We start from the raw sequence: 21,579 nt of genomic DNA, 5'->3' as shown, positions 1-21,579 counted from the left end.
ACAGGGTGCGACAGTTATTAATACTCCTCGCTCTGACTCCATTATATCTCTGTACCCAGATGACATTACAACCAACGTGTTCATTGTCAGATGTAACCAGATAAAGCTTTGGTAAACGTGGAAGACAAAGTAGAAAGGGGCTGTTCTGGGGGCAACAGAATTCCTTACTGTTGATAAAGAACGTAAAAACTGCCCAGCTGGAAGGACTTGGGCTAATTTCATTATTTTGCTGTCACAAGAGAATCACATTAAGTGAGTTTTTGGAGAAGTGTGTGGTATCTGCACTTCTGCTAAGCATTGTCACCCGCGAGCGCTCCAACCGGCCTCTCCCATCCAGGCGCAGCTGGCGGATCCCAGATTGTCCTCCCGGGTCGCTCTAGCTGCCGTCTCTATGGTTCGGGGACGCGCCGGGTCGCGGCCGGCCCGGGCCCGCTGGTGCGCGTGCGCGATCCTAGCGCGTGCCCGGACTCCGGCAACTGCCCCGGCTGGCGGGTGGGAGGGGTGGGTCTGGGAACCTTGCGGCGGCCGTGGCCGCGGCCCCTGCGCGCAGGGCAGTCCTCTGCCTCCGCCTCAGATGATGGGTCCCGAGGATGCCGGAGCCTGCTCGGGAAGGAAGGCCGAGCTGCTCCCAGTCCCGGGGCCCATGGGTCAGGACGGGAAGACCGTCCACGCCTCCGGCGGCTTTGGCGGAGGCGCCGTCGCCGCGGAGTCGCCTGGGGAGGCTGGAGAGGAGGAAGCGCCGCGGTCGCGGCAGCTCCTGCAGCGGTATCTCGCGGCGGCCGCGAGCCCGCTGCAGCCAGGGCTCGGCGGGGCGGAGGCGGCGGCTGTCCCCGCTTCGTGCCGTTCAAGCATGACCAACGGGGACTCGGGATTTTTGCTGCGGCAGGACCGTCGCGGCCCGGAGGAGGCGCGTCGCCGCCGATCCTGCGGCCACCCTTGCCTGCTAGATCCCACGGACGAGGGTGTGGACGGCCCGGACGACTGGGCCGCGCCGCTGGAGGACCCGCTACGGAGCTGCTGCCTGGCGGCGGGGGACACCGACGACCCGGAACCCACAGCTGCCACCTCTGCCGCGAGATCGGGTGGGAGCGCGGAGCCCAGCCCCGGCCTCCCCGACGCCCGCTTCAGCTCTCGGAACACGTTCGAGGTGAGCCGCCGCCAGAGCGCCGGCGACCTCCTTCCATCGGCGGGGACACCCGCATCCCTGCCAACGGCGGAGCAGAGCCCCGGAGGCACCACGGCTCGAACTCGACGGAGCGGTGGCTTCGCGGATTTCTTCGCCAGGTATCGCACCGGCCGCGCGGGGGTCTTGGGCGGGGCCCGAAGCGAGTGCAGAGGGCGGCAGGCGGCTGCCTTCCAGTGCCCCAGCGCGTCGGGACTCAGCTTTGATCTGTAGCTAGGGAAGGAGAACCGGATGGCTTTGTGAACTCCAGGCCGGGAGCCAATCTTGGTGTTACTCCGTCCCCTGGGAGCATTGCGCTTCCAAGTCTGACCTAATGCCATATATTCAGTCGCCTCATCTGGAACAGCAGATAACCACCACTCTTATTAGTTTGTAAAATTGCTTACCAGGGATTTGGACGCGGTATATTCCTACAGGTGTAGTGTAGAAGACGTCTGCGAAGTTCATTTGCGTGGAATCTAAGGCTATTCCATTAGTTTGGAAATTCTTGATTTTTTTAAATTTTACAGTTATTTTGTGTAGTTGCGTGTGTGTGCGTCTATGTTTGAATGTATCCTCTAGCACAGAGGTCAGAGAACAACCTTTGGGAGTCGGGTCCCCCACCCCCCCACTTTCTGGATACAGGAATTCAGCTCAAGTTGTCGACCTTGGTGGAAAGTGCCTTTACTCATTGAGTTTTGTTTTTTTTTTAATCGGTCTACTTTGGGAACTCTTGAAATTAGAAATGATTGTTTTTCATAGTATTTGTTTCAGTTGCCTTTACTAAAACACATTCTGAGTTGGAAGTACACGCTTGTAACACCAATACTAAAGAAGGATGAGGCAGCAGGATAACCACAAGTTCGAGGTCCGCCTGGGCTACATAGCTACTGATTGCGTAGTAAGATCCCGTCTTTAAACAAAACTGAATAGGCAGGCAGTATAGTGCTTAAAATTAGATCCCAGCCTTTTAGCCCAAATTACTATTGCACTCTAGGAAATTAGGAAATCTCTTTTCTGCTTCATCACTTTTCATCAACGCCATCCCCCTTGTTAATTGAACCCAGGGCCTTGGACATGCTAGACAGGCAGCCCACCTACGAAGTTACATCCTCAGCAACTTCTTGTGGAGTGTGTGTGTGTGTGTTGGGGGGGTGTTGACTCACCTTCTTGTGAGTTTTTGTGCTTGGGAGCATGTATTTTGTGGGCATGGATTGCTAGAACACTGTAATTACCTGGAAAGATGTCGGTCTCCCTTACCCCCATAAGAAGGTCCTGCTAGTGTAAGGTTGGCCTTAAACAACCTCTCATTCCCCCACCCTGCCTTAGTTGGGATTTTCCTGCCTCAGCCCCTCTCCATTGCTGGGGTAACTAATTTTTAATGGCATTTTATCTGTGATTTGACATTCTTGAATTTTAATTATTATGCTGGACCTTGCAGGTTCCTGAGGGAGGCTTTGCTGGTTTCACGGGGCTAGGGAAGTCATGGTGAAAAACTTAGTGTGCATTCCTGAAAAGCACATGTCCTGTGAGGTAGATTTTGACTTGTGGTCTTTTGTTGTTGGTGGTTTTTATCTCTAGGCAAATAAAATACCTCCAACTTGTAAAATCTTATCTTTCCCAGTTTTTCCTGTTTTCATTCCTTTTGCAGAGACTTTAACCCAAAGTGGAAAACCCCCTTTTCTCTCTCTCTCTCTCTCTCTCTCTCTCTCTCTCTCTCTCTTTCTTTCTTTCTTTCTTTTTAAAGAAAATACAGCCCCATTGTATCCCAGGCTTGCCTTGCCTGTGTAGCTGACCAAGACTAACCTTGAACTTCTCTTTAGGATTAGAGGCTTGTGTCAGTAAGTCTGGTTTATCTGGTGTCCAGTGCCTCCTGCACATGAGGCAAACCCTTTGCCGGCTGAGCCTCAGTCCCAGTTCCAGCCCTCCTTTCTGAATTGGAAAGTTACAGTTAGTGTGCCTATTTGTACACAGGGAGGTACATTTTATATTGCACTTGGCATTTTTTACATCTTTCTATTTTAGTATTTCCTATTTTTCCTGCTTGTATAAATTTACAAATACAAAGTTTCTTAAACTAAGAATGGAAAATCCCAATTTTATATTCCATGGCAGTACTAAATATATAGTAACGAGATCTATAATTTTGCCTGTATCTTCAAAAATATATTTAATTATGTTGTTGTTGTTGTTCTTTTTAAAAATCTAGTTGGTATTTTTTTGGAGATGGATATCAGTCTAGCCCAGGTTAGCCTGGAACTCCCTATGTGATGCAGGCAGGTCTCAAATTTTTGATATTCCCTCCTCTGCCTCTTTAGTGCTGGGATTGCAGCTATGAACTACTTGTAAAATTATATTTAAATCTTGCAGTGACAATATTATACAAGGCCACAGGATGACTTCAATATATGTGCTTTTGATACTTTGTAGCATTGTACCGAATTACATCTATCATGGTCAAGTTTTGAGTTCAGGTGTCTGGTGGTTTTAGACCTGAATGAGCTTTGGAGATCACCAATCCAGTCAGGATATCCTGAGTGCTTGCTTGGTGCAAAGCATTGAGAATAGCTGTGATTTAGACTATTGTCTCTGGCTGGCTAGTACGGATTAAGTTGGAAAACAGATACATAGAGCTGTACTGCAGTTTGTGAGCAATAATAGGGCTTCTTCAATCACTCTTCCCCTTAATGTGTTGAGGTGGGGTCTCTTAGTTGAATCCAGAGTTCACTCATATGGCTAGGCTGACTAGCTAGCTTCAACTGCGGGTTCCCTATCTCAGCTTCCCAGTTGTTGACATTCCAGCAGGCCACCACACCTATCACGCTTCTGTGTATTCTGGGGATCTGAACTGCTGTCCTCACACTTCATGGGAAATGCTTTCCTGGCTGAGCCTCTTTCCTGTCCCAAAGAACAAGGTTTAAATTTAAAAAAAAACAACAACAAAAACAAAAAATAAGCACTTGAAAGTTATTTTTTTAAATAGTTTTTGAAGTTTATATGTTGATTGATTGAGTGAGTGAAGCTACATGTGAGTGTATGCTTGTCAGGATACACCTTAAGGTTCTAGACATCATGGCTTTCTTTACATGACATTCTTTGAATAGAACAGAGTGAGAGGAACATTTTTTCCTTGAATTTAACAAAAGCCTTAGCTGCATCTTGGACATTATAAAGGCAGGTGCTGTGACGCTCCTCTCTGAGTGGGCAGTGTCTAGCAGTGGTGTAAGTGACCCCATTCAAGCTGGGCTAAGTTGTTCTCTGTCATGTCTCCTCTTCTCTACTGTTTTCTGAAGACTGTAATTATGAACAAATCCTCAATTCTCGAGTAAAATAATCAGCAAATATCCAATGTCCCAGCAACTCAAGATTAATTGTTATTATTATTGTATTGTACAGCTGTCAGCTGGAGTTCCCGCTGGGTGTTACGTTTGGAATTAGCTTGCCCTTGCATGGATTCTTTTCCTTGTTTTTGTTTTCCAAGACACAGTTTCTCTGTGTAACAGCTCTGGCTGTCCCAAAACTCACTTTGTAGACCAGGCTGGCCTTGAACTCACAGAGATCTCCCTGCCTCTGCTGCCCGAGTGCTGGGATTAAAGGCATGCATTGTCACCACTACCCCCTGGCCCTTAAATGAATTCTTAGTCTTTGGAGTACCTTGTTCCTACTTCAGTAGGAAACAAGAAGAAACTCACTAAGTAAAGCAGGCTGCTCAGCTAGTTAGTGGTAAGTAGGACTAGAAATTGGGATTCCAGATTGCCAGTCTCTCTTTGTATAGAGTTGCCGTGTTTGTTATAGCTGTGTTCTGTCCTACCTCTTCATCCTCCTTCTCTTCTTTCCCTTTTACTTCTTTTCCTCTTAACTAGACAAAAATCTACAACAAACACTTCAAAAGTAATTTCATGGTGGGCCATGCCAGTTTTCCCAGCACTCAGGAAACTGAGGAATTTTGTGAATTAGAGTCTAACTTGATACAGATACCTTGTCTCAAAAAAAAAAAAGCAAAAAAATAGCTTCCTCCTTTATTAATTCTAATTGGTATTATTAATAAAAACTCAGAGTCAGATATAGGGGCTAATGTTGGAGATTAGAGAAGCAGATCATTCAGCCACTAGAGAGTTCTTAATCTCTACCAATGCTCAGGACCAAAGGAGTGGTCCTGTCTCTCTGAATCCTCAGACTACATCTCCAGACTGCCCCTGGGCTCTTGTCTGCTCCCGCATTATAATTCTCTCTTCACCCAGCCTTGTATTTTCCCTTCTCCACCGCCCTGGTGCTGGGATTAAAGGTGTGAGACACCACAGCCTGGCTCTGTTTGTCTTTGAGTTTGGATCAATCTACTGTAGCCCAGGCCTTGAACTCACAGAGATCCGTCTGCCTCTGCTTCCTGAGTGCTGGGATTAAAGGTGTGTGCTGCCACTACCTGGCCTCTATGGCTAACTAGTGGCTTAGCTCTGCACTCTGATCTTCAGGCAAGCTTTATTGTTAGAACACAAACAAAATATCACTACACTCCTTGTTTTAATGCAATGGTGGGAAGAATTTTATGGCAATTTGTGTTTTACTGTAGAGTGTCATATTCAGTTAGGATGCACCATTGGTAAGATCATCAATGACTGGAATAGAAATTCTTTAAAATATACAGGACCTTGTTTAGGTAGCTGCTGTCATTTTGAAGAGCCTCAATGATCATCTGTTGCTTTCTTCCCTTGTCGGGTAAGTTCTTTTGTAGTCATTTTTGGGAGTTTGCTTTACCTTTGAGTTGGCGTTTGTCTGCTTGTGGTGACTTTGTTGTAGAAGTCCCAGAAGTAACCATCCCTCAGATCACTGATCCTTTCCTGTTGTGTAAAGATTGAAATGCTATATAGAAAACACTAATGTTCCATGTTCACCCACTTAGCATTGGGGAGTTAAAACTTTTTATTTTATTGAACATTTTTAAAATAATTAATTTTGATACAGGGTCTGAGACTACCTTTGAACTTGCTATGTAGATGAGGATGACCTCAAGTTCCTTCGTTCCCTTACTTTCATGTCCTAAATTGCTATACCACCATATCTAGCTTATTTCTTCCCCCTCATATCTGACTCCAGGTTTTTATTTAATAAGACTAATTAGGATCACACTACAGAAAGTTTCTAGAGGTGGAAAGAATCATTTCCTTCAAAGATCTCCATTGAAGATGTGAGGCTTTGTGTTTGGTTTGTAAAGCCTACCTTAGCATAATCATGTTAAACCTTGTTTCTTAGGTGTAGACAGTATAAACCAGTAGACAGCATAAACCAGCACCTAATTGTGTAGCCTCAGTTGTCCTCAAACTTCAGATCTTCCTGAGCCCTGGGATTATAGACATTTGCTACCATGTTCACTTCAGATCTGTTCTTTTCTATTATAATTTCTTTGGGGGATATGTCTGTTATGAGAAACAGCACCGCTGAAATCTACCAATTTAAGGGAAATATGGGTGAATTCTTGTGTATCGTGTGAGAAAACAGTGCACAGTTTGTGTAGGAAGACACTTTTTTAAAAAAAAGATTTTGTTTTTATATATATAGTGTTCTACCTGCATGTGTCCTTGCAGACCAGAAGAGGGCGCCAGATCTCATTACAGGTGGTTGTGAGCCACCATGTGGTTGCTGGGAATATGAACTCAGGAGCTTTGGAAGAACAACTAGTGATCTTAACCACTGAGTCATCTCTCCAGCCCCTAGGAAGACACTTATTTGTACATGTGCTTAGGTGGTTGAGGTACTGGATTCTTATACAGTGAAACTTGGGTTAAAAAGTAAATAGAAGAAGGAACTAAAGAGGAATGTTGAGAAAGATTAAAATATTTTTTATCTTTTTTGTTTTAGGGGAAAAATAAATATAGACAGGTGAAGCCAAATTTTTAGCCTAATTTTATGAAATGTTTAACTTGGCTTACTTACACTTTTTATACTGTGTTGTCATGGGAAGTTTTGGAGAAAGAGCAGAAACATTTGGAAACTTGGAGGCAGTGCATCTGTCACATCTCTAATGTATTCAGAAAGGGAGGCTTTTCTGGGGCTGCTGCTGCTTCCAGGGTCTCTGGGAACTAACTCCGTGAAAAATCATTCCAGGTGGTGCTGCTGGAGCGTTGCTTGGCACATACTACTGAGATACCTTTTCCTTTTGTCTGTGTGGGTAGAGGGGTGTGTGTGTGTGTGTGTGTGTGTGTGTGTGTGTGTGTGTGTGTGTGTTTATTATCCGCTTGCTTATGCACTTGTTTTGTAGAAGCCAGACCAAGGTTGGCATCAGGTATCTTCTGTCATTCTCCACCTTATCATTATTATTTTGTTTGTTTGCTTGAGACAGGGTCTCTCACTGGCCTGGATCTCACTCTTGGATAGGCCAGAGAGTCACAGAGTCTGTCTCTACTCACCCAGTCTCATCGCTGGGGAGTTGGGTATCTAAACTCAGGTCCTAATGCTTGGGCATAGTTCGCCAACTTTCTGTCACCACTGATCCACTTTAAAAAAAAAAATGAGGGCTGGAGATATAGCTCAGAGTTAAGAGCACTTTCTGTTCTTCCAGATGTCCTGAGTTCAATTCCTAGTAACCACATTCTGGCTCACAACCATCTGTAATGAGATCTGATGCCCTCTTCTGGCATACAGGCATATATACAGGCAGAACACTGTACACCTAATAAATAAATAATTCTTTTAAAAAACAGCAGCTTCTTTTCATTTATTTATTTTGTGTATGTGTTCATGTACATGTCATAGAGCATGTGTGAAGGTCAGAGGATAGCTTCTGAGACCGGCTCATCTTCGCAGCTCCTTCAGTGGTTCTTAAATTGAAGTTTTTAAAAATTACTTGGAAGGAGGGGGAGTGATCAAGAATGGTTTTGTTTCTAAGTGAAGATCTTTTGATTCAATAAATTGTAGAAGAAATCTCCCCAGAATCTGAATTTTAACAAGTCTGTCCCATAGTCCCACCATTCTTAACAATAGTTGTTCCTGGACAGGAATCTCCGAAGTGCTAAATGCCTCACCTAGTTGATTGACAGACTGGTTTCCTCAGGTGGTGACTGAATGAAATACAGCACACAGATTTATAGCTCATGGCACTTCATATGAACAAAGAGCAGCTGGGTGATGCTGGCGCACACCTTTAATTCCAGCACGCAGGGGGCAGAGGCAGGCAGATCCCTGAGTTCTACTAGCCTGGTCTACATAGTGAGCTCCAGCACAGCCAGAGATACACAGAGAAACCCTATCTTAAAAAACCAAACCAAACCAACAAAAACAAAGAAACAGATAGCAATAGAGAACAGATGAAGAAATAAATCCAAAATGTAGCATTTAAAAGCTTGAGAATTTATGCCTGTATGGTTAGATCTCAGTTTTCTGGTTCCTAATGGGAAGTCTACTTATGCTGCTTAGACTGTGTTTGTCTGTTTTAAGAAAAGAACCTTCCTGGGTTCTCTGGTGCAGCAACATAATTGTACTGTTTTTACAGGGTATCAAGAAGCCTGCTAATTTCCTTCCCTTCTGAAGTTCTGCACAGACCATGGCTTGCATCCACTGAAATCTGCTGCTTCAGCCCTTCTTGAACTGATTTTTTTGTGGCTAAGAGGGGGGAAACCCATGTGACTGTCTGGTTTTTCAGCAAACTCTGTCCTGCAATTAAGAGAAGTTTAGCTTAGGAAACCAAGCTAGCTAGTTTAGAGTGAACTTGACAGTCAAGTGTGTAACTTACCTCTGAATCTGGCTTTTCAATTCCTTTTTAATTTGAATTTCATTTGAGTATTTTGTGTGTGTGTGTGTGTGTGTGTGTGTGTGTGTGTGTGTGTGTTAAAAATATTTCTATCTGCTTCTCCCTGGCCCCATGTAGATTAAAACATTTTAAATTTGGAACTGAACACCACAGTTTTTTGTTTTGTTTTGTTTTGGTTTTTCGAGACAGGGTTTTTCTGTAGCTTTGGTGCCTGTCCTGGAACTAACTAGCTCTTGTAAACCACGCTAACCTTGAACTCACAGAGATGGCCTGCCTCTGCCTCCTGAGTGCTGGGATTAAAGACATGTGCCACCACTGCCCAGCTAACACCATAGCTTTTAAAAATCAAATTATGTGCTGTTTCCTTTCTTTCTCCCCCTTCCCCCAGGGTTTCTTTGTGTAGCCCTGGCTGTTCTGGAATTTACTTTGTAATCCAGACTGGCCTGGAACTCAGAGATCCATCTACCTCTGCCTCCCGAGTGCTGGAATTAAAGGTGTGCATCACTGTCTCTGGTCATCATTTTTCTTTTTTTTTCTTGGTTTTTTGAGACAGGATTTCTCTGTGGCTTTGGAGCCTGTCTTGGAATGAGCTCTTATAGACCAGGCTGGCCTCAAACTCATAGAGATCCACCTGCCTCCTGAGTGCTGGGTTTGAAGGAGTGCGCCACAACCGCCTGGCCATTTTTCTTGTATTTCCTTGAATATTGTAATATACAAGTACCCCATCCATCATATGGTAAGTGTTATTTATAATTTTCAATTTTGGTTTAATCCAGATTTTAGTTAACTAGAGGCAATTCTTTTATTATTGTCCCTGAAAAAATCTTAGTCAAGGGCTATATCAGCTTTTGGGGGGCTTGGAGGAGGAGGAAGTAGGTTGATCTCTGAGTTCAAGGTCATCCTGGTCCACAAATTGAGTTCCAGGACAGCTAGGGCTGCACAGAGAAACCCTGTCGGGGCAGGGGGATAGAAATTAAAATAAAATAAAATTTACTTATTAGTATCTTTACTTGTGACATTCAGGGTGCAGCTACATATTATATTTTTTCAACTCTTTCAATTATTTTTTATAAATTAGAAATTTCTATTACTTATTAAATTAGAACAACCAGGCGTTTGACACACACTTGTAGTCCGGGCACTTAGGTGGAAGCAAGAGGATCAAGAGTTTAAGCTAATTACAGCTAGCTACATAGATGTTGAAAACCAACTAGTTCTACAAGAGACCCTGTCTCCAAAGCAAACAAATAAAAGACAAATGTAAAACGTAGTCCCAGAGCTAAAAAATAAATATGCCTCTTAGTAACTGTAACTCTACCAAATGGTAGTTAAATCTTACTCATGAAGAAAAAATCATTGTTTGTTATCAGAAACATATGCTGTGTATAAACTTAAATTCTTTGTTTTTAGATCAAGCTGTCCTCGAACTCACAGAGATCCACCTGCCTCTGCCTCCTGAGTGCTGGGATTAAGGCATGTACCACCACCGCCCGGCAGAAACTTAAATTCTAAAGTAGTTTTTGAACTTTCAAATATGTAAGGATCACATCCTAACAGTTTCTATATTCTGTTTTTTACTATTGTGACCTTTTAAATAGTATTAATAGAAGGTTCTACTGGAGAATAAAATTTATGTTGCTGTTTTTACTTTCATGGTTCATTGACTTCCTACCCCCATGTGACTTTTAGAGAAAGAGAGAGAGTATGTGTGTTCATGCTCACTCTAGTACAGGCTACAAGCTTATGTGGAGGTCAGAGGACACCTTGGGGATAGTTGTAATCTCTCTCTCTATTGTTCGGGTCCTGGAGATCAAACTAAAGTCATCAGACTTGGCAGTCAACACCCTTACCTTACCCCACTAAGTGATTTTTGTTTATTCTTTTGAGTTTTTTTTTGTTTGTTTTTTGAGACAGGGTCTCACTGTAGACCAGGCTAGCCTTCAGCTCACAGAGATCCACCTGCCTCTGCCTCCTGAGAACTGGGATTAAAGGTGTGTGCCACCACAACCTGACTAAGAAACTTCTTTAGGTTGAAGCACAGTATCATGGGTACAGTATGCCCTCTGGAACAAGTCAGTTCCTTGTGGGGCTTGTTTGTTTGTTTGAGATGGAATCTAGCCAGATTGTCCAGGCTAGCTTGGAACTTCCACCACTTTTGTAGTGGAATTCTGGATATATCCTGCCATACCTAACCAACACACATAGTTCGTAAGAGCTAGCGTGCAATTTTCATTGTTTATTTGTTCAATAAATTGAACAAATTAGGGCCTATTATATATACTAAGCATTAAGTAAAATAGATAAAACATTTTATTTAAAACCTTAAGGTAAGACTCGGGGGATGGTTCAGTTGATAAAGTGCTTGCTAGTTGTTTTAGGGTTTCTGTTGCTGTGAAGAGACCAAGACCACAGCAACTCTTACAAAGAAAACATTTAATTGTGGTGACTGTAGATGTAAGTTTCTGTCCTGCCCAGTCCCTCAGCCCATTCAGTCCCAAAGAAATACACGGAGGCTTATATTACTTATAAACTGTTTGGCATATTAGCTCAGGCTTATTATTAACTAGATTTTACAACTTAAATTAACCCATAATTCTTGTCTGTGTTTAGCCACATGACTTTTTACACACCTTTTCTCAATGTAGCATTCTCATCTTGTTTCCTCTGTGTCTGAATTATGACTGCCTCTGACTTTTCTTTTTCCCAGAATTTTCCTAGTCTGGTTGTGCCTATACTTTCTGCCTGGCTACTGACCAATGAGCATTTTATTAAACCAATATAAGTGACAAATCTTTACAGTGTACAAAAGTATTATACCACAGCAGTGGCTTGCTTACAGTTCAGAGGTTCTGTCCATTATCATCATGGAGGACATGGCAGTGTGCAGGCAGACATGGTGCTGGAGAGGTAGCTGAGAATTCTACATCTGGATGTGCAGGCAGCTTAAGTGAATGCCTAGGCCTAGCTTGAGCATCTGAGACCCCAAAGCGTACCTCCACAGTGACATACCTCCTCCAAAAAGTCGGTACCTATTCTAACAAGGCCATATCTCCTAATAGTGCCACTCCTATGGGCCAAAGATTCAAACACATGAGTCTATGGGTCCATTCCTGTTCAAACCACTACAGTGACTAAAGAAGATACCCAGCCTCTGTTTTCACATGCTCACCTGGATACACACGTAGACACACACACGCACCACCACCACCACCAACAACAACAACAACGACAATGACAACAACTCCAACAGGATAATTCTATAAAACAAGTACTTAAAGTATTCCCTGGTTAGTGTTAAAAAAGAAACTACAGTAGCTTCAAGGCAATAGAGATTAACTTTGGAGTTAGAAGTAAGGAAATTCTCTACTGCAGATGAAGCTTGACTTTTTACCTAATGAGGAGGGCTGGGTTGGAATGAAGCTGTCAGCAGTACCGCTACTTGGCAACATGCCCAAAATTATACATGATCTAGTGCAAAGCTTTTTGGTACAGCACAATATTCATTGGTATGATTGACCCAAGTTACATGAAGTAGTGAGAAAGCTAGAGGCGTACAGGTTGAAGCTAAATTTATATGACCAGGTAAGTTGAATGTATTCAATGGGGATGGCAGAAGTGCATGGAACAACTTTTCCTCAGTATTGGGGATTGCTCCTGGCTATCATATATGCTGAGCAAATGCTCTCACAGCTAAGATACATTTCTAACCTTTATTTGTTTTAAGGTAGCTTCTCAGTAATTTTTCTAGACTAGCACTGAACTCATCTGTGTTCTTCCTTACTCTCTTACAGAACCTGCCTGTTCTACCAGGCCTATCATCTCTTCCCCCACTCTCCAGTGAACAAAGTCAGTTTTATTAGTGGTTAATCATTTTTAGTTGGGAAGAAGGAGTCAAAGGATCACATATAGCTCAGGCTGATGTTTTCTTGTAGCTGAGGACATCTTGACCTTTTGTGAACTCCTCCCCAGCACTGGGAATACAGATGTGCTCACTAGACTGGTTTTATGTGATGCTGGTAATCAGTCCTGGGCTTCATGCAAGCATTCTGCCAACTGAGCCAGATCCCTAGGATCCTCCTTCTTAAAAATAACAACAACAAAGCTAAAACATGGTTAGAGTTGTGTTTCAGAATAGTAAGTTGTCAGTGTGGCAGATATTTAGGGACTGAGAAACTGAGGCCCAGAGACAGCTGTAGCAGTGAGAGAGCGGTGCCTGGTATCACAAAGTGAAGTGTCTTGGGTATGTAAATAATAGGTCAGGCATTCAGTTTTGTCAGAATGGCTAATAAGTGGAGCGGCACATGATTTATGTTATTGACCTTTAATGAAACCTAGTAAAAATAAATTTTGAAACCTGACTCTTCTTTTGAGGGAAGTAAAATGACATGAAACTACTTGCCTGGAAAGTTAGACCTTTACTGTATTTTGTAAGGAATTTCTTGAGTCTGGGAAGAGTCAGAAAAGCTATTAGGCTAGTGTTGTGGATAAGAAAGGAAACAGCTTCTGAGAAAAGCCTGAGAGTGCGGAGTTGCCTGTACATCAGTGTATCCCATCTGTATGCTGCTCCTTAACTAAATTGTGATAGTTATAGCAGTTAACCATTTGTAAGCTAAAGTCAGTAAGCTAAAGTCAGAGTATTGAGACTTACATACACACATGTGTCTGTGTCTGTGCCCTTCTGTTAAGTTCAAATCTCTTTGAAGTTAAGAACTGTGTATCTTTTTATTTTTTTTCCCTCTGTATATAGACATAGACTATTGGCTTAAAAGCTTTTAAGCTGGTGGCGGGGGCAAGAGAGATGGCCCAGCACTTAAGAGTGCTTAATGCTTCTGTAGGGACCCAGGTTCTGTTCCCAGTTCCTACATGGAGGCTCACAAGCATCTGTAACTACAGTTCTAAAGAATCTGATGCCCTCTTCTGACCTTTGTGGGTACCAGACACCACATGATGCATAGACAAACATGCAGGCAAAACATCTCTCTATATAAAATAAATCAGAATCTCTCTCAGTCTCTGTTTCTCTGTGTCTGTCTCTGTGCTGGATAGTTTTATGCCAACCTGACACAAGCAAGAATCATTTGAGAAGTGATGAGAACCTTAATTGAGAAAATGTCTCCATAAGACCAAACTGTAGGCAAGCCTGTAGGACATTTTCTTAATTAGTGATTGAAGGGGGAGAGCCCTTCCCATTGTGGATGAGGGCATCCCTAGGCTGTTGTCCTGGGTTCTAAAAAAAAAAAAAGCAGGCTGAGCAAGCTATGGGGAGAAAGCTAGTAAGCAGCACTCCTCCATGACCTCTGCATCAGCTCCTGCCTCCAGGTTCTTGCCCTGCTTGAGTTCCTGTCCTGATTTCCTTTGATGATGCACAGTGATGTGGAAACATAAGCTGAAGATGCCCTTCCTCCCAAAGTTGCTTTGGGTACGGTGTCTTATTGCAGCAATGATGAAACTCTATAATATAACTAAGAGTGTCTCTCTGTGTGTATGTTTATTGTGTCTGCCTGTCTGTATGTTGCCCATCCCATTCCAGAGAGATGGCCAATAGTAAAGAGTATTGTCTGCTCTTTGAGACAACCCAGATTCTATTTCCAGCGTTCACAGGTTAGCTTACAATTGCCTATAGCTCCAGTCCTATTAGAGCTGATAGACTGATGTTGGGTTTCATAAGTAATTTATATCTTCTATTTTTAGCCCCTGCATTGTTTTCCTTCATTCAGTCTTTTTTCTTATTAATATTTATTAAGCTCTGCATTTTCCTCTGCTCCCCTTCCTGCCTGTGCCCTCCACACTTCAGACCTCCCCCAATGTCCTCATGCTCCAAATTTACTTAGGAGATCTTGTCTTTTTCTACTTTCTACTTCCCATGTAGATTAGATAGATCTATGTAAGTCTCTCTTAGTTTCTTTGTTGTTGTCTAAGTTCTCTGGGATTGTGGTTTGTAGGATGACTTTCTTTGCTTTATGTTTAAAAACCACCTATGAGTGAGTACATGTGATAATTGTCTTTCTAGGTCTGGGTTACCTCACTCAAAATAATGTTTTCTAACTCCATCCATTTGCCTGCAAAATTCAAGATGTCGTTATTTTTTTCTGCTGTGTAGTACTCCATTGTGTAAATGTACCACATTTTCCTTATCCATTCTTCAGTCGAGGGGCATTTAGGTTGTTTCCAGATTCTGTCTATGATCCATATGAAGGTGCCCTTGTATTTGGGGCATAGATGTTCAGTATTGAAATTTTCTCTTGATGGTTTTTTTTCCTGTGACTAATATGAAATGACCTTCCTTGTCTCTTTTGACTGATTTTAGCTTGAAGTCTATTTTGTTAGATATTAGGATAGCTACACTCGCTTGTTTCTTAGGTTCATTTGATTGGTATATTTTTTCCCAACCCTTTACTCTGAGATGATATCTGTCTTTGAGGTTGAGATGTGTTTCTTGTATGCAGAAGAAGGATGGATTCTGTTTTTATATCCACTCTGTTAGCCTGTGCCTTTTCATTTACATTAAGGGATATTAATGACCAGTGATTGCTATTCCTTTTAATTTAGTTTTCATTGTTGATGATGTTAATTTGTGCATTTTTTTCTTCTTTGGGATTTGCTGCTGTGAGATCATCAATTGTCTGTGTTTTTGTTAGTGTACTCATCTTCCCTGGGGAAGTTTTCCTTCTAGTATTTTGTGTAGGGCTGGGTTTGTGACTAGGTATTGGTGAAATCTAGATTTGTCATGGAATATCTTGTTTTGTCCTTCTATGGTGATTGACAGTTTTGCTGGGTATAGTAGTCTGGGCTGGCATCCATGGTCTCTTAATGTCTGCATAATGCTTGACCATGATCTTCTGGCTTTCATCGTCTCCAATGAGAAGTCAGGTGTAATTCTGATAGGTCTACCTTTATATGTTACTTGGCCTTTTTCCTTTGCAGCTCTTAATATTCTTTCTTTATTCTGTATATTTAGCATTTGGTGTGGGAGAATTATCTGTATTCTGTCAATCATGTATTTTAATAAAACGCTGATTGGCCAGGCAGGAAGTATAGGTGGGTCAACCAGACAGGAAGTAGAGGCGGGGCGATGAGAACAGGAATATTCTGGGAAGCAGGAAGCTCCCTCCGCCATTCCTGCCCAGATCACCGAAGACGCAACATGTGAGCTGACAGCTGAAAAAGGTACCAAGCCATATGGCTAACGTAGATAAGCATAATGGGTTAAGATAAGTCATAAGAACTAATAAGTAGCCTGACCTAATGGGCCAGTCAGCTTTATAACTTATAGAGATCTCTGTGTGATTGATTCTCTGGGACTTGCCAGCTGTGGGGTACCAGGCGGGATGGAAACCCCAACAAGTTGGCCCTCATGTTACAAGTGTTTTGATTATTATGTGGTGAGAGGATTTTGTTTGGATCCAATCTATTTGGTAGCTTCTGTAAGCTTCTTGTATCTTCATAGGCATATCTTTCTTTAGGTAGGGAAAGTTTTCGTCTATGATTTTGTTAAATAAATTTTCTGTGCCTTTGAGTTGAACTTCTTCTCCTTCTTCTATACCTATTATTCTAAGATTTGGTCTTTTAATGGTTTCCCATATTTCCTGGACATTTTGGGTTAAGCTTTTGTTAGATTTAATGTTTTGTTTAACTGATGAGTCTATTTCCTTTATTGAATCTTCAGTGCTTGAGATTCTCTCTTCCATCTCTTATATTCTGCTGTTCATGCTTGAGTTTGTGGTTCCTGATCTTTTTCTCATGATTTCTGTTTCTATAATTCCTTTGGCTTTTGTTTTCTTTATTGTTTCTATTTCAGTTTTCAAGTTTCTTTTATATGTTTGATTTCTTTTTCTTGGTTTTATTTAAGTGATTTGCTGATATCTTCCAATTTTTTTTGTTTGTCTTTTCCTTAATTTCTTTAAGGGAATTTCTCATTTCATCTTTTAAGGATTTCAGACATTTTCTTGAAGTTATTTTTTAGTTTATTTTCTTCTGGTTCATCCATATTTGGTTGTTCAGACCTTGCTGTTGTAGGGTCTTTAGGTTTTACTGGTGTGTTGCTCTTTGTGTTGTAGTATGTGATCTTACCTTTTCTACTCATCTTTTCCTCTAATAGGTGTGGTTGGGGCTGTCTGAGATTCTGTTGAATAATCTTCTAGGTGCCAGTGAATCCAAATCTCAGATGGTTGTTCCTCATGGTATAGTCAGTGTCACAGTTCTAGTTACCCCATTGGTTACCTGGAGATAGCTCAGCGCTCCTGGGCCTTGCTCTGCTCACTTGCAGTGTGCTGTCTCAGGCCTACGTTAGCCTAGGTTGCCAGCTTTGCCCTTCTGTAAGTCCTGATCTGAATCCCCTCCTGCAGAAGTCCCTGGCCTAGAGTTGAACCTATTCTGGTGGAGATCGCTGATTCTGGATCTGGTCACTGGCTCAATCCTGATCCGCCAGTGTCCCGGGACTGGGTTGGCTTCTAGGACTGGATTTGCTCCTGCTTTCTGTTCCCCAAAAATGTTTAATTTTAAATTGCTACACATATACACAAGTGCATGTTTGTGCACATGAGTGAATTGTTTAAGGCCAGAAGAGGGTTTTGGATCCCCTAAAACTGGAGTAACATGCACTCATAGGCAGACTGACTTGGGTGCTGGAAATTGAACTCAGGTCCTCTGGAAGAGCAATGTGTGCTTCTTTAACTGCTGAACCATCTCTTCACATCTCTTTAGCTCTTCTTTTTAAATGTTTGAAAATATTCTTGATAAAGAGAATATTACTTTTTTGTTTTCGTAATTTCTTTTTTTAAGATTTATTTATTAATTATGCATGCCTACACCCCTAAAGAGGGCACCAGCTCTTATTGCAGATTGTTGTGAGCCACCATGTGGTTGCTGGGAATGGAACTGATGACCTTTGGAAGAGCAGCCAGTGCTCTTAACCACTGAGTCATCTCTCCAGCCTCCTTCTTCATAGTTTCTATGTGTTAGTATTGTCACTTTGCTCTTGCATTTTCTTTAGCTGTCAATGGTTTTCTGTTTTCTAGAGTGGTTAGCATGATGTAACATCTTTCAGGAATCATCCTGTTGTTTGGGGGTTCTTCAGAGATGGTTTTGTCTTGTTTCTCTAGATGTTTTTAAAATTTGCTGTTGAGAAGTAGATATTGCGGGGACTATGTTTAATCTATTTCTTTCATATCTTAGCACTTGCTGATTTTTGTTTGCCAAAGGCTGGCATTTATTTTTAGAAGCTATTTTTGTAAAATATATTATAATTTTTTTTTCCTGTGTGGCTACAGGTTCTATTCTATTAGTTCTGTGGTCATCTAGAAACATGACAGTTTTTCTTACACCTCTGTCTCCAAAAAGGGGAATGCAAAGGTCCGTGGCTTCTCTAGCGTTTGGAGAGACAGTGCAAACTGCTGCTGTGGTAAGAGCTGCTGCTGCTATCTGTGTCAGGGCCCAAACCCCTTACCGTTACCAGACCAGCTAAATGCACAGTGCCATGATTTGAAGGCTGTCACTCAGTTTCCCTAGTACTGGTCAACCACTCCAGGAACAAAGACCATTATCCCATTGCCACAGCAGGTGGAAGGGGTGCCCTAATGGGGCATGGTAATTGATTTATATAAACTTTTCAAGTTTAAAAGTTCAGTAGTATTCTATCTGGTTATTAAAAATAGCTGATGACGTTCTGAATTTCTAAAGTAGTTATTTCTAGTTAGTTCTACTTTGGTAGAAGTGGTGACCTAAATTTTCATATGTAGCAGTGATGTTTTTTGACGTTTTTGAAGTGCTGATATTTTAAATTTGATTAAGATCAGCTCATAATTATTTTTATTTTATGAATTTTCTTGGTGTCACTTTCAATAATTCTTCAAATAAACCATGGCAACAGAGGTTTTCTTCTGTTTATTAATGTGAACAGAAGGAGGACTTTGAGAATAAAAAGAATATAATAGGGAAGAGAGCCTGGGTAAATCATCTGGGGCCAAGACTCAGGTGAGTTTGTGGGGACTGGAGAAAGGACTGGCACACTGGTGCTAATGGGCCTTTTCTGGGGTCAGTTTCCAAGTAGCAAGGGCTGTAGGGATGCAGTCTCCAAGCTGTGGCTGCCAGTTTGCTGAGGGACTACAGAGTGTGAGCATGTGTTCTGGCTGCACTGTGCCCTATCACTGCCCACTCGGCAGCAGCTGAAGCCCTAGGAACGCCCTTTACAGCCACCTTCCTTTAGGTGCCCTCTACCGAGAAAGCTGAACAATTTCATATTTTAAGAAAGAAATGCTTAAAAATTCTGTTACCACCAAGCATATATCGGAAGATGAACGTGGAGCAATGAGGAAAAGTTGATAAAGTGAATACATATATCAAACATTTTAATCATCCATTGTGGCTAATGAGATGCGTTTGTGGATAAAGAATTTGTCACCAAGCTTGGCAACCTGAATTCAATCCCCAGGACCCACAGAACGAATAGAGAAGCGACTCCCACAGGTATCTTGTGAGTTCCATTCAATCACACACACAGTGACACAAGCATGTACACACACGCACACTAAAAATTGATCATAAATGTAATAAGAAACAAAATTAAGAGACCATGCATTGTGATTTGAAATTGCTTGTCTCTCTCTCTCCCTTCATCTCCCTCCTCTTTTTTGTTAGCTCTTCCGTTAGAGACAACTTTCTTCCAAATTACATGCTGGCTTTTCTGCAATAAGCTTTGTTACATAGTTGTTTTAGGAAAAGCAATTAATAACTGTGGGACAGCAGTAGATGCACTTTTATTACAAATATTTAAAAAGTATTACTGAAAGTAATTAAATAGTAATTTTCAAAATATTCTAATACCTGGGACTAGAGAGATGACTAGGTAATTAAGGGCTCTTTTTTTTTAAAATTTTATTGAGCTCTACATTTTTCTCTAATCCCCTCCCTTCTTCTCCCCTCCTCTTCAACTCTCTTCCATGGCCCCCATGCTCCCAGTTTACTCAGGAGATCTTGTCTTTTTCTGTTTCCTATGTAGGTTAGATCCATGTATGTGTCTCTTAGGATCCTCAAGGGCTCTTATTCTGACAAAGGACTCAGGTTTGATTTCCACCACCTATATGGTGGCTCATAACAATCTATATCTCTAATTCCAGGGGTTTTAATGCTCTTCTCACTTCCAGAAGTTCCTGCATGTTCATGGTGCACATGCATACATTCAGACATGTAACACATACATACAAAATAGGATAAGTATTTTTTTTAATTTTTTAATTTTTTTTATTTTTTTAAAACTTTTTTTAACTTTATTTCATGTGCACTGGAGTTATAGACAGCTGCGAGCTGCCATGTGGGTGCTGGGAATTGAACCTGGGTCCTCTGGAGGAGCAGTCAGTGCTCTTAACCACTGAGCCATCTCACCAGCTCCTGGGATAAGTATTTTTAAATAGGTAAATATTTATGTGTGTATATATACACACATGTATTATTACCTAAGCTCTTAAACTCTCAAAGATTCTTGGCTTTTGTAGTCAAGTATCTGAATCATGAATTTAAAGTGAATATATTTAATTTATGCCTTTTACCTTTCCTTATTGTTTATCTTGTCAGTATTTTTGTAAATAACTCAACATGGTGGCATGTGCCTATAAACCCAGTACTTGGGAGGTGGAAGCAGGAGGATCAGGAGTTCATTATCATCATAGGCAATATAGGTAGTTGGAGGTCAGCCTGGGTGACCTCCTGCCTGAAAAAAAAAAATCTGTATTTCTGATTCTAATAATACATCTGTATAAGTCAGGTATTCTTAACTGAGTTATGCTATTCTAAACAATATTCGTATAAGTGATAGAAATAATTTTATGTAAAAGTATTTTGAATTTGCTTTAGAAATAAATATACTTAAAAGTTACTATTTAACTGTTTCCTGGTTATGGAGAAACAATTTGTGTAAACTTTCTGTGTTTCAGAAACCTTTTTCCAAAAAGGACAAAGGAACTCAAATCAGTTGTCCATAGCGCTCCTGGATGGAAGTTATTTGGTAAAGTTCCTCCCAGAGAAAATCTTCAGAAAACATCCAAAATTATTCAGCAGGTAAGTACTCATCTGAGTGTGCAGTTTCAGAGCTCCTAAAGCATTGCTCAGCGCTTGGCTAGCTGCTCAGAGCGTGAGGGTCAGTAGAGCAGGACCACTCCAAATTTAAGGCCAGGCTAAGCTACACAACAAATACAAGACCAACATGGGCTACACAATGGGGCTTGTCTCAGATAAAGCAGTGTGACAAAGCATTGTTTTATTTTTTTTAAAATGTTTTTAAAAATAAATTTTTAAAGCATTTATTTTTATCTCATGTATATGAATATTTTGCCTGTATGTTTGTAAGTGCACCATGCATGTACCTGGTACCAACAGAGGTTAAAAAAAAAAGTCACCAGGTCCCCTGGACTGGAGTTATAATGAATGTGAGCTGGGATGGTACTGGGAAGCAAACCAGGGTCCTCTACAAGAGCAGTAAGCTCTTTTAACCATTAACAGCCCCCAAGCATTATTTTCTTGAAAATGAACCATTTTCATTTTCATTTTTCTAGATACAAACTTGGAAATTGTAGGCACCTACTGTAGTTGTCTTATGTTTTCTTAAAAGACAAGCCACAGTATTTTCTGATATGTTAAGATTTCGAAAATTCTTTGAAGTAATAAGACATTGGTTTACTTTCTA

The 21,579-nt window shown here is 41.6% G+C and overlaps 1 protein-coding gene across 2 annotated transcripts in view; it reads left to right on the top strand.

The window, feature by feature from the left end:
- The first annotated feature begins 512 nt into the window (after positions 1 to 512).
- Positions 513 to 21,579, top strand: part of Tbc1d12 (TBC1 domain family member 12) — a 65,532-nt gene continuing 44,465 nt past the window's right edge. The window contains exons 1-2 of one of the 2 annotated variants that reach the window (XM_085693846.2): positions 513 to 1,284; positions 20,831 to 20,954. In XM_085693846.2, the coding sequence (XP_085549972.2) occupies positions 575 to 1,284; positions 20,831 to 20,954 (834 nt within the window). In that variant the 5' untranslated portion in view covers positions 513 to 574. The remainder of the gene's footprint in view (positions 1,285 to 20,830; positions 20,955 to 21,579) is intronic. The other variant, XM_085693845.2, reaches the window with a different exon arrangement.

The sequence above is a fragment of the Myodes glareolus genome, chromosome 7 (assembly GCF_982192425.1).
Source record: "Myodes glareolus chromosome 7, mMyoGla1.1, whole genome shotgun sequence".
NCBI classification, from domain to species: Eukaryota; Metazoa; Chordata; class Mammalia; order Rodentia; family Cricetidae; genus Myodes; species Myodes glareolus.
The sequence above is the reverse complement of the archived record's forward strand: the minus strand, read 5'-3'. Positions and strand labels throughout refer to the sequence as shown.